Source organism: Achroia grisella, unplaced genomic scaffold (assembly GCF_030625045.1).
Source record: "Achroia grisella isolate CSIRO2021 unplaced genomic scaffold, CSIRO_AGI_Agris_v1 utg509, whole genome shotgun sequence".
NCBI classification, from domain to species: Eukaryota; Metazoa; Arthropoda; class Insecta; order Lepidoptera; family Pyralidae; genus Achroia; species Achroia grisella.
The window spans coordinates 3,741,370-3,755,122 of NW_026712902.1; the positions used below are offsets into that span (position 1 = coordinate 3,741,370).

General features: G+C 31.4%; 1 protein-coding gene across 1 annotated transcript; it reads right to left on the bottom strand.

The window, feature by feature from the left end:
* Positions 1–6,906: 6,906 nt before the first annotated feature.
* Positions 6,907–11,157, bottom strand: LOC131846339 (uncharacterized). Its single transcript, XM_059195617.1, has 5 exons — positions 10,828–11,157; positions 9,603–9,728; positions 8,744–8,913; positions 7,758–7,871; positions 6,907–7,257 (listed from the first exon to the last, which is right to left on the bottom strand). Exons 1-5 carry the CDS (start codon positions 10,895–10,897, stop codon positions 7,198–7,200), a joined length of 540 nt encoding a protein of 179 aa, XP_059051600.1. The 5' UTR covers positions 10,898–11,157; the 3' UTR covers positions 6,907–7,197.
* Between the last annotated feature and the right edge of the window lie 2,596 nt (positions 11,158–13,753).

Consider the following 13,753-nt stretch of genomic DNA (forward strand, 5'->3'; position numbering starts at 1 on the left):
ACGGAAATAAATAATGAATCTATATACAACTAAACTAGGTTTTTATATTATTATTGCAAATTTTGTAACATATTTACCGATCTTTATAATTATTAGATGACTACATTGTCATGAGAGCCTTTGTTGAATAATGGGATAGAGCAACTTTAGGAAAACTTACGCTTTTTATTATAAGTCCTACTACTTAAAGAAAAATATTCAATAATCTAAATGTTACTCACATTTTTATAAACTTTGAATGTCATATTATATTTAATCTAGAGTCTAAAAAATAAGTTTCAGCCTCTAGCTTTAAAAATGTAGATCCCTTCAACTCATCTTTCAACCCCTTACAACACTTTTTTCAATAAAAACTAGTCTATTTGCTTTCCTAGACTGTGTACCAAATTTCATTTAAAGCGGTATTCATTCAATCAGTAGTTTTGGCGTGAAAGTGAGACAGACAGATAGAGTTACTTTCGCATTATAATATTAGTAAGGAAGTAAGGATTAGTAGTTATATAAAAAACAAATAAGTTGCTGCTTAAAAAATGTAGAGGTTTAAATTATATTTACTATATTGTTAATTATTGATCTATTTCAAGTCTTAAATTATATTCGAGCACGTACGTACTTCAGGAACAGCTTTCCACTATCATGAACATTGACAGTTACCTTCACCTTTTAAAGTATAATTTATATCTTTATTTGTACGTTTATAGAAGGAAATAAGTTGTAAAGTCTTACAATAATCTGTTAACAATATGCGGCTTTATTTGTGTATTCCATTTTTATGTATAAAAAATAATCGGATGAAAATATACAAAATGGATCGTGCCTTGTGTGCGCTTTGATTTAAAACAATCTTATTTAGACATGCAATTACGTTTTACAAATAAAAACAAAATGATACTCAATTAAAATCTTAATAAATTACAGACACATTTATAGCCGGTCACACAATGCAGTCAGTTAAGTAAAAAAAATTGTGGACACATTTTCGAAAGTAGTCCATCCAGATTCGGCAACAAAAAAAAAACAAAGGTCTCCGTCCGTCATAGCATGACACAACTACTCGATTGAGGGTTATTTTCAACCGACTTCGAAAATCTATACTAATATTATGAAGAGGTAAAGTTTTTGAGCTTTTAGTAATCTTTGGATCAAATGAATAAATTTTAGCCCAGTTATCGCAACTTAAAGCACTTTTGAATATTTTTTCTATTTTTTTTAAACTACTGCTCATTCAGACAGCTGTCTCATCACAAGAAGAATGATCAAGAAACTTGTGTTTTGCATTTTAAATAATAGTTGTAATATGATATTTATAAAACTTATTCTTAAATAATCTTGTGGGAATGCAAACTACCAACTTACAATTATTAATTAGTCAATATATTAAATACACTATCAACTGGTTAAGTAACTAATTAAGATTAAATCAGTCGTAGTGATTGGAGCAGACCCGTCCCTACAAGCAGCACTCGTTCACGAGTAGCACGGATGAGCATTCGCTTGTTGGCCATTACTGGTAAAATCAAACAGGCTTGCATATATTGCTCTAGATATTATAATACTGTTAGAGTTTTCTTAGTATAGTACATATAGTTCATGAACTGACCGTACGAGTGTTGCAAAACACATGCATATCTGTACTCATATGAATATATATAGAATTTAAATTATAAATCGGAAAGCAATTACAAATGCATTTTAGGTAGAAGGTGAACTGCATGTGATTATTCTATACTATCGGCCCGCCCCGAATTCGCACGGATATTCAACAATAATAATTTTAATATATACAGATTTACAGATATTGATGTACTCTGTGTAAAACTTTGCTCTTTTGTAGTTAGTGTAGGTAGTGTTACATTATCGATGGTTGTATACGGATGCCTAACGTTTTTAAAAATGTTTTATTATATATATATATGTATAATAGATGTGTATGTATTAGAGATAATTTATGTGGTTTCGATTCTAACTGCAAAATATTTTTTCATATCGGTCTAGTTTCGAAGCCTATTCAATGCAAAAACACAACAATAAAATATTTCTTATTTATAACATTAGTATAGATTTCATTTGTTAAATTGTTTATAAAATAGTTTTACTTGGTAAAGAACTAATACAACATACAATTTTACATATAACTTATATACAAACATAGCATAAAACAAAATTGCTACCGTCGTCTGTGCGCTTAAATCTTTTAAATTATGCAACGGATTTGAATGCAGTTTTCAACATTAGATAGAGTGATTCAAGAGAAAGGGCTATATGTATAATACAAGCATATTAAGGCACAGAAAGGCTAAGAAATTCAATGATTAATCATGTACCCGTGGGAAGCGTGAGCCACTTGATATCACCTGATCAGCGCAGTCGGAGTAGGCTAGTATATTATGTATACTGCAAGTAAAATTCAATTTTTTATTTATTACACTTTTTTGTTATAAAAACGAAATATCATTATAAAGCCGCAAAATTGCTCAGCAGTTTGTCTGCAGCAAAAGCATTTAATACTAATTTATAATGTACATACATATACATAAATTACTACATAGTGTAAAACAAAGTCGCTGTCGCTATCTGTCCGTCCCTATATGCATGTGGACGGACAGACAGCGACAGATTAACTCTTTAAAACTACGCAACCGATTTTGAAGCGGGTTTTTTTAATAGATAGAGTGATTCAAGAGGAAGTTTTATATATAATACATGTACACCCGTGCGAATTCGGGGCAAGTAGTTAGTATTCACATAAACACATTACTGTAGAACCAAGTATCTTATGCCACATATTTAAAAGTTCTTTAGTTTTTTGGTTACATTATCTAATAATCTTATATTTTTTTTGTAACACATTATAATATTTTGGAACTAAATATTTTCTAGTTCTTGATACGTAATATTTACAGACCTTAGCTACACTATATCCTTTACTTTCAACTTTACGTTTAGTAATTGTATGAATAATATGATTTGATATGCTATGATTCATGCGGTATCTGTGCGAGAAGTCGGAGTGCGATGGTGACGAATTCACAAGTTGCCCGCAGCTATTGTACCCACGTACCCACGGTGGACATATGTCATTAATACCTACCTGCCCCAAATGGCAAAGCCCTGTGGCCTACTTTTGATCTACTACTGCTATTAACAACAACAACACGGTACGTGAATTTAATTTAAACTAATATTATAAAGAGTTTTGATTTATTGTTTGCTGACTAACTCTAGATAACCGATTTTCTTAATAGTTTTACTTAGTTATTGCAGTTATAGCATATATTATTAAAATGTAGCCCTAATACTACGCTAGCGTAGTATTAGGGCTACATTTTAGTCGGGTAGCACCGCATGATAGAACGAGTAATAAATCAAATATAATAGTGTTAATAAAGAAAGGGAATACAATCTACAATATTAACGTACTTTTCGATTACTAAAACATATACATTATTTTGACTAATATACAGTCAGGATTTAGAGTCACACTATTTTTTTGTTGATGACGTGACAAAGAGAAAAGAGAGTAGAGAGAGGTTCTGTGCTGTGTATTAATGGAATGAAATATTAAAAATATATTTATTTTGTAAATATATACTTAATTTTTGTCAATTATAAATTATTTATACATAAAAAAAATGGGAAACATGTTTGTATCGTGTAAGGAATCAAACTCGCGACCATTAAAATTAAAGTTGTGTGCTAAACCGATTGACCACCGAGACCAAAACTTAATTGTAGATATAAAAGTATAGTATAAAAATCGCTACAGGCGCGATTTTTATGCAAATACCCGGTTATAGTGTGTATCGGTGTAGAGATTGCTTAAATTTTATCGCAATGTGTAACGCGGTGGTCGTATTCACTACGGTTTGTCATACTTAGACCATAGATAATAACTGATATCCATAAACAATAGGAGGAGGGGCTCAGGTCTGTATAAGCGCAAGCAGTTAAGTAATTATGTTAATATATTAATATTGCAGTTGTTTATATTTGTTAGTAGATAGTTACAAATAGTTTAATTACACCAACGTCTTGAATCCGGAATCGTGAAAAACTGGCACAAAATGTCTACTTTATTGTAGTGTTTCCCTTATGGAAAGAAGTAAAATGTTATCTTAGAATAAGTAGACCTTATAGTAATGGGTAGTGATAGTAAAAAAAGTAAGAGCCAATTCAAGCTAGCGAAGAAACAATTGTATCTAAACATCAATTAAATATTAGTAACTCTATCATTAGGAGATAAAAACTGTTGCTTCTAAGAATATCCTTCAATTCTTGTCCCTGACGGGTCTAGATAGCGAACTTGAAAAAGGGGTGAGCACAATAGACCTCTGCAGGTCGCATGAGCTGCAGAAGTTTATTTCATCGACGTAATGATCCTATTTCTTTATATAATTCGACTCTACGCTACGCTACCCTAGCATGCACCGCCTTCGACTCTCTGTCCCATTCAAATGGGGATCGAAATTACGACGGCCAGATCCGAGGTTCGACCCTTAGCGGTGCCCTCAGACTAAAGGGTCGACCCCTTTCGGCTGCTCTTTTCGTGGGTTTTGAGTGCCCTCTTCTTTCGCCCCCCTTTTTGTCCGGAGAAGCTGTAAAAACCACAGCAGTACGGCCTTATGCTGTAAACCAGATTGAGAGATAATTGTTAATTGTAATGCTTGTAATTACAGTAAATATCGCGTTTTATAATGTATTATACAATTATAAACATTTGTAAAATAGGACGAAATAAATTACAAATTTATGTCTTATACGGAGATCAAACCCGTAATGATTTAATGAGAGGCGCCGGCGCTACACTATCGAGGTCATCAAAATGAAAGTATGTACGAGCTTATAGTAGATTCCCTTAGCTTTTTAAATGTTTCTTCATCAATAAGAGAAAAGCAATTGTAGGGAATGCTTATATATACATAAGCTATAATATGTTCCTACTAAACGTAGGCATAGTTGTATATAAATAGGTTACCTTTATATCACAGATAAGATAATATTACATACTTATAAGATAACTGGCCGCCGTGGATGTTTCTGAATCGGACATCCGGTAATTTTCACCGGATGTCCGTTTCAGAAACATCCACGTTTTATACAGATTATTAGACATCCTCGATGGTCTAGCGGTAAAGCACGCTGTCTTATTTCCGATGGTCGCGGGATTCCTTGCACTGTACCAGCATTTGTATTCAAGATGATGATTATTTGTATTGGTCTGTGTGTTTTCTAGGTATGTATATATTTATAAAAAATGTATCTATGTATTTGTATCAGTTGATTAGTACCCATTACACAAGGTCTGCTTAGCTTGAGATTGTGTGAATTGTCCTGGGTTATTAATATACATATAGTTCTAAATAAAAACATTGCAAGGACTTTATACAAATTATATCATATTATATATTATTTCGTATAAAGCGATATTTTAGACTTCCAAACAAGCATACGATCTTATGGTAAATGGTTACTGTAGCCTGTGGACGCCTGAGACACTAGGGGTGTAACGTGCGCGCTGTCGACCATTAAGAAACCTTGGGTACATTAAGGTTTCTTAATGGTCGACAGACAAATAGTTCATTACATAGATTGTGTAATGAACTATTTGTATGCGTATGTGGGAGGAAGCTCCTCTCGCACTGTCCGAAACCACTTAGGTTCTAGCATGTGGGGATGAATTCCCTGTCGATGACGAGCGGTGCGATGGTAAAATGTGCATTTTTAATATCAAAACAATTGATGATGTATGTCAATTGTTTTGATATTAAAAATGCAAGTACCTACAAATAATACTAAATAAATATTTATCATGATCATGCATATCTTGGCTGATGACGTTCATGATTGTACATAATACAGCTCGCAATCTCGTTATGTTAGTATTAATATAATGCAGAATAGATTATGATATGCATAGATTACGCGATACAGCCCGCTAAATAAGGGATTCTTGTTACCTTGTCAGCTTGAGTACCTACCTAAAGCAAGAGAAATCTTAAAATTCCCTATATGAAAAATTTGCTTCGTCTATCTGTTAGTGTTAGGTACACTGAACCCAATATTAAAGAATTTCGGTAAAAATATTGTTTGAACATTAGTGAACGGCATAGACTAAAATTTGTCGCGATAATATAAAAGAAAATAACGTAAAAGTTTGGTTTTATAAAATTCAAAGTCATTTAAGTATATAGACTCTTATGAAATGTCAAATCTACCGTCTTATATGTTATAAATCCTATTTAATATTTTGCTTATTAAGAAATAAGTGTACAGGCAAAAAAGACTATTCCAAGTGCTATAGGCAATTATATAAGGTATTCAGGGATAGTGTATCAAAAGTTACGGGTTCAACAAAAACGCGGCTTAATAGGACAAGGCGCTTGTTCTTAGTTAAATATGATATCGGTTCAGAAAAGCTTATGTTGTAGTTGATTCCATAGTGTCGTTTATAGATAAGGATAACAAAATATTCTTTATGACGATTTATAAATAAAAAAAATATTTTACAGATTATGGCTTAAGTAGTTTATTCTAAGTAATAAATAATATCTATATTATATTTTTTCTTTTAATAAAAATACACATTTTATCTACAATAACAAATATTACTGTATCTTATAGACTGTCAATTTTAATAGAAAAATCATGATACTTCGAATAATGATATATTATTTTTACAATTTGATAACAAATTATCAAAGTATTAAATAGTAAAAATAATATGTCGGATGACATACCAAATGCCTACTAAAACATAAATATAAAGGATTTTTTGCGCATTTTAATAAAAACAAAAAAGTGAAATAAGAATAAAAAAGCATTTGTCAATTTAAATATCACCAGTTAGTGACAAGAGTGCTGAATATCTTTATTTTCTGTTTTAAAGAGATTTTGAGATTTTATTTTGAAGCTACAAAGTAGTTAGGTATTTACAATTTATTTAGAAAATACAGTAAACTTCTCGCATCTATGCACGGTCAATTACAACTGTATAAATTAATTTCAGTACCTACTTATATCACAGATATAGTATACCAAACACAATTTCATGCTTGAATTTATCTAAAATCCTTGATGTATGAATTATGGAATGAATAGATGTAATTAATGTTTATAAGTACCTATTATACAAAGAGAAGACTTCTCATATTTAGTAACTTAGAAAATAAATATACTTATTTCATTTCTTATATTTACTTATTCTACAATTTCGTAATATATAACTGCTTCGGCATCTACGCCTTCGAGTTTTATAGTCTGCAAAAGAAAAAAAGAACTGATGTAACTAGAGAAAAAATATATAGACACTTTTTTTTCGTTTAATTTATCCTTATAGAAAGAGTCAGAGCCCATACAGCCGTTCATTATTAATTAAGTATTTTATTAAAACTGTAAACTTCTGAAATAGTTGTACATTACATTACAAAAATGTTGTTTTTCTTTTATATATTATGTTTTACGGCTCTGGATACAGATACTTCTGACAAAAATATTGTAATCTCATGCGTTGCAAATAAGCATGCCTCAGTACTCAGTAATTTTACTGCTATATGTACCTATGTTTCTTCCATAAAACCGAATCAGTTTGCAAAGTAATCTAATAGCTGTAGACTAATCTTTTTTCTTTTTTCTCCACTTGACATTATAAAGTGCGCATACGAAGGTATACTTAAGTATTACATTATTATTTCTCTGCTACGCTATTTGGTAAATTGATATCTATTAAAATATTCAAATATAGGTAATTTAATACTCACCATTTTTGTTTCCCTGTCGCTGAATTCCCTTATAAAATAAGCCACTGTGCCGTCTGCTTGATGAATCTCCTGTTTTAAAACATTCTCACTTTCCAAAGTGAATTTGACTTTTATCTGAAATTATTGTAAAAACAAATTTAGTAAAAACGCTTCTTATTATTTTCTGCTCCAGCTTAGACTCCAGTAGCCGTGAGTTTAATGATGAAACTATATGTATGAAATTGTGTTATTGATTAACTTTAATTAAACCGAGAGGAGTTGAAGCACCCCCTGCTGTATTGGATCCAAATATGTACAGCGAAATATGGGCATATGAAATATTGTGTTCGCTGTATTTCTGCATTGTTCTCCTAGTTATTTATTATAAAATTCATCAATATATATGGTAACTGTCCATAGGTGTACAGTGGATATATTACATATTTTTTTTTCGGAAAAATTTCTCTAAATGTTAGTGAAAATCGTATTAAAATATCGAAATAGAGAAACAGACGAAAGCAATGAGAATGTTTTATATTGTTTATAAATTACTAGTCGTTACCCGAGACGACATCCTATGTGATTATAGCCCACTCATGTACATATAAGCGAAATATCTCCTTTGGAAAGTATACACTGTTCCATGAGGAGATAAAAACCCTCGCTCCTAAGAATATCCTTCAATTCTTGTCCCTGACGGGCATAGGTAGCAAAACTTTGAAAAAAGAGGGCGAGCTCAATAGATCTATATATCGCAGTGCTAAGGTCTCAACACCTAAGTATATATACTAACCCAAAATTTTAATTAATAAAATAAAGACCAGCGACATCGTCGGCTTTTAATTAACATAATAGTCTATATAAGGTCAAGTGATACAATCTATGTACATGTCAAATTCAATAAGCTGTTCAGCTGGAAATTTAGCTAAGAAACAAAAGGACAGTCATACTTTCGCCTTTCTAATAATAGTACTTATACCATTGATTAAGGTAGGCGAAGTAGTTACCTGGCAGCCATCTCTTCTTGCCCACTCTTGCTGCTCATCCAATTTAAATGTATGGGATCGTACTATTTCATCCATTTGTACAGTCAGTTGCAGGGTGGTGTCATCGACCCTTGTAAAGGAGAATATTGGCGCACTGTGTTGCAGCATTCTGATCAAATTCTCATTGGGACCTACAACGTCAATAATAAATAAATAAATACCGCTGGACAATTAATAAAGTGCCATCTAGTCCTACGGCAGTGCTACTGTTATGAATACTAGACAATTTATATAAATATTTAGATAAATTCAATCAATCATACTCATGAATACAAATGTTTGCACCATGCGAGGAATCGAACCCGCGACCATCGCAAATGATCTGTACAATATACTAAATTAATTTGCTCTACATTATATGTGTCATTTGAGTTCTTAGTCAGTTGTTCTCAATTGAAGCAGCTATCTAAAATGGACAATAGAGATAGAGAAAAAGAAATATAATTAACGGCAGAAATTATCAATAATAATTACGAATTTCACTTTGAAACAACGTCATAATTTTTTTTATATTGTTCGTTCTAAAAAAAGGTATTATCGAGTATTTATTAGTAGAGTATTATATATTAATAATTAGCTATTAATATTGTATTAACTAAAAAATAAAAACATATGTACAATTTGCTTTTAAAAATCTATTGTTAATAATATATATTTTATTCTAACTTGTAATAAATTCTTTATCTTTGTATCAAATTTCATTCAAATCTGTGATAGTGTTTAAAACTAAGAGAGACACTAACCGACATTTATTGAGGCTTGCAAACTTTTACCTTTATATATAGTATTTTTAGTATAAGTTAAAAAAATAGATTTGTACCTTTAGATGGGTCCATTTTCCAATTTTTACAGAAACTCGCTTTGCATCCTGAATCATTGCTGTTGCTTTGCGAAGTGCTTGCAGGTTCTTTGCTTTCAGGTTTGGGCACTGTCTTACGAATTCCCTCTGCGTATACAAAAGATGTGGATCAAACCACATCTCATCTTAGATTTTCCCAGCATTATCCTGTCCATCATTTGAACAGCTATTTACATTTGCCTATGCCTTTTTTACATTGACAAACAATTTGGGGATCGAACTAATGAAAAGTGACAAGCGCTGTCTAAAGGCATGAACTAAAATAATCATGTGATATTGATCCCCAAGATTTAGTATTCCCACATATTTAACGTCCAATTTAATACTACATTATAAAACTCATACACAAAAACAAGTAGGAATATGACATTGGAGTAATATAAAATACTTTTATTCAATATATTTTAATGCTGTTGGCCGCAGCTGGCGTTTACAGCTTCACCAAACAATATGGAGGCGTGTATTGAAGACACTCCAAATCCACGGAAGAATTTATGTAGTGACTGAACGTAAACACCTAAATGACGGATACGATTTTAGTACGACTAAGGGCTCTGTTCACATTCATGTCACCTTACAGGGTAGGTAGAAAGAGCTGACTAAAAGGCCTATGACAAAATCGATCACATATAAAATAATATATAATGTAGTAAGTGCATTATTTTGACCAATAGAATTGAAACTTTATTAATATACAATAACAAAACTCATTTTTAGTAGGCTAATTTCTTTCAAATTAAACATGTAAACAACGGAGTATTTTATGAAAACCACAATAGAATCCGTTAACTATTCAATGAACTTGTTATCAAACACAACACGATATCAATTTCATTACGACACTACGTATCAGGATACTAGGAAAGTATTAAATAAACATAGGTAGGTAAAAGAAAAAAAAATTATTATAGGTATACTTGCTATTCAGTATACAATAGCTATTACTGTTATTAAAATATATACTTTTTCTATGCTTTATTTAGGTTAACTAACCTAATTTTAGTCATAACATTGTCCAATATATTGAAACAAAATTGTATATATTACTACACCAATAGTGTTGAAAAGAAGTAAAATTTGAGGTTATGTCTGACTAAATACAGTAGTAAAAATGCTACACAAAAGAATATTTGATTTCATGTACACAAACATTGTTATTTATAAAAATATATGTATGTATACTCACTTGCCGCTTTCAACAACTCCTCAATATTCTCACATCGTACTCTCCGATATTTTTTCCCGGTAAAAGACATCACGCACGTATATATAATATATTATTAAATGTAACAAAATTGCAAAATGCTAAGTCGATGCTACGCCCGTAGTATAACATGATTCTGATAAGATTTCCAACAAAAACTAGTCTGTTGTCATATCACTAAATAATATGAATAATCTATATATGCTTACGTAATAACGTGGTAGGTATGACTTTGTTAGTTTGTTTGGCGAAAACATTACGTTTATTGGTTTCGTACATGTTATTGGACTACATATAAAGAATCGTACTAAAAATTACATATATGAATAAAACGAATTTCAATACTAATGTAGTGAGAAATTAGTTTCTTTGTTCAATATAGTTAATGTACGTATATGATGAAGCAGTTGTTTATATATATAAACTTCATAATAACAAAATATCTATAATATTATTTGAAGGTGAATCAACAAGCGATAGTTTTATGCTATCGAGATACAGGGTTAACCGGGCTAAGCAGCGGATATCCGGTTCGCTCTGTCTACCCCTCTACGTATCTGGGGAGACATAGATAATTCCAATCCACGTGTGATGATTACACATAATTGTTACAGAGAGATAACAAATTGAAAGTCATTGACATAACTCTAAATAGGTACAAAGTACTATAGTCAACATCTTACACTAAACCAAGGTCGACCAAAGAATATGTAATTCCCACAATACAAATATTAAAATGTATTATTACTTTTTTTTTTAATGTTTTTTTTTAACATCACGACTGAAATACCGGATAGTGTAGCCAGAGGTATTTTTTGAAGCAAGGTGTAAAGTTACGTTTCTCTTTTACATTTGCGTTTGCACTTATGATGTTGTCAACTTTTTGTAATAGACCAATACGAATAATGGTAGGTAATGGTGTCTGTTTGCATTGAATACATTCGGAACCATTGGACTGATTTCAAAAATTCTTTTACTTTCATTAGAGTCCTACATTGTCGCTGCTGAACATAGAATATTTTGAATAATGTTAGGGATCCGTATGTGTTGCTGGCAGCTTGTCTACCATTCTTTTTATAAATTTTATATTTTTAATATCTGTTTTTTATATTCTCAGTCACTTTTGATTAGTTGTTTCTTCTTCGCTATGAGTCCTTTCAGAATTATACACATTCATTACAATTATTAAAAAATATATTTATGGTCGTTGTGTTCCCGCTCCAGTCGTCAAACGTCGTTATATTACATTCGCTGTGGAAATTCTTGACTATAGAGCAAAATGATGTACTACAGTTTTATAGAGGACATCTATAAAAACCATAATATTATATATCTAACCTTTACAGTTTTGTCATAATAGCTACTTTTCCATATTAAAAGATATAATTATGACGCCCCGATACAAAATAGGCATATTCTTCGTACGTTCATAGTTTTAAAAAAAAATCAGAAGTCAGTGGAAGAGAATGACGTACTGTGCCGATCCCAAATAAAAAGATAACGGCAAGGCAACCATTTTTGTTAAATGTGAATGCGTGCGAACCGTGGAACAAATAGATATATTAGTAAATTAATGTTATATCTATTATATATAAATTAATGTTATTCTATATATATATTATTGGATAATAATGGAATGATGTATCCGTCTGCGTTAGCAGTACTGGTGACCCGCCAGTGGAAACAGAATGCGCTTTCTGTTTCCACTGGCGGGTGCATCGTTCTATTATCATACATAAAAAAAATACAGGCGACTATTATCATTTACAATCAGGTCAGCAGTCAGTTTATTTGCTATTTCAATTATAAAAAAGAACTGTATGTATATATGCCTTTGTTATAAGGAGAGACCCGCGGTCACCCATGGGAGAATAGAATGTTATGTTGCATATAGTTGGTATGAATTGCATTCTGCAATGTCATGGTGATTAATACATTCATGCTATCATATTTTGTATTGATAACATTATTGTAGATATTATTATCGTATAGGATTTAATACATCACATCCGGACAGTATTATAGCCGGACTAAAATATTTCCACTAGCTTTTACAGGCTACTTCATCCGTCTGACTCTATGTCTGTCTTTCATTCATTGAATCTAATATTGCATTTTTAATAGTGGTAATAAAGAAACTCAATTTCACATTACTATGTATTAATATTATATGATATGTCGATGGTTTAGCGGTTTATTACTTCCGATTGTCTCAGATTCGATTCCTCGCAAAATGCGAACATTTGTATTAGTGAGCATGTGTGTTTATAATCATAATACATCCAGACTATTAAGTCTGGGTGTTTTCTATGTATACTATGTATGTATTCATAAAAAATGTATTTAAATATTTCTATCGGTTGTCTAGGACCCATAAGTTCTGCTTAGCTTGGGATCAGATGGTGTTTATTAATCATCGTATATAAGGCAGTGATTTAACCCCTAGACCACCAAGATCTAAATATCAGTTAAAAAATAAAAAATATCAGTTATTCCAGCATCTAAATAAATACAATTGCTGTATTAAACATATGATTTATACTCTACCAACGTGTACTATCTTTATATAGACAGGAGCATCATTCCATCTTTTTTGCTGGCCTCGGTGGTCTAGCTGTTTAGGACCGCCTTATTTCGGATTTTCGCATGTTCGGTTCTTTAGTACTCATAACGTAAGCTCTGCTTAGCTTGGGACTAGATGGCTTGTAGATACTCAATCGTGATTATCCTTAACCGTTTCAAGACCATTGACATTGAAAGTTGAAGGTGGTAATGTATGAAAAAGGCCATAAATTTAAATAAATTTGAATGTTCAAATCGTGGATTACATAATTTATTATTGTAGACTATCATTACTAGAATTGCCAGACAATCTGGTTGTAGAGCCTATTGATCGAAGGAACATCAT

Coding starts and splice junctions, on each gene's coding strand:
- LOC131846339 (XM_059195617.1), bottom strand. CDS start 10,897: ATGTCTTTTACCGGGAAAAAATATCGGAGAGTACGATGTGAGAATATT. Junction 9,729..10,827: donor GGAGTTGTTGAAAGCGGCAA/GTGAGTATACAT, acceptor TTGTATACGCAG/AGGGAATTCGTAAGACAGTG. Junction 7,872..8,743: donor CAAGAAGAGATGGCTGCCAG/GTAACTACTTCG, acceptor CAATAATTTCAG/ATAAAAGTCAAATTCACTTT.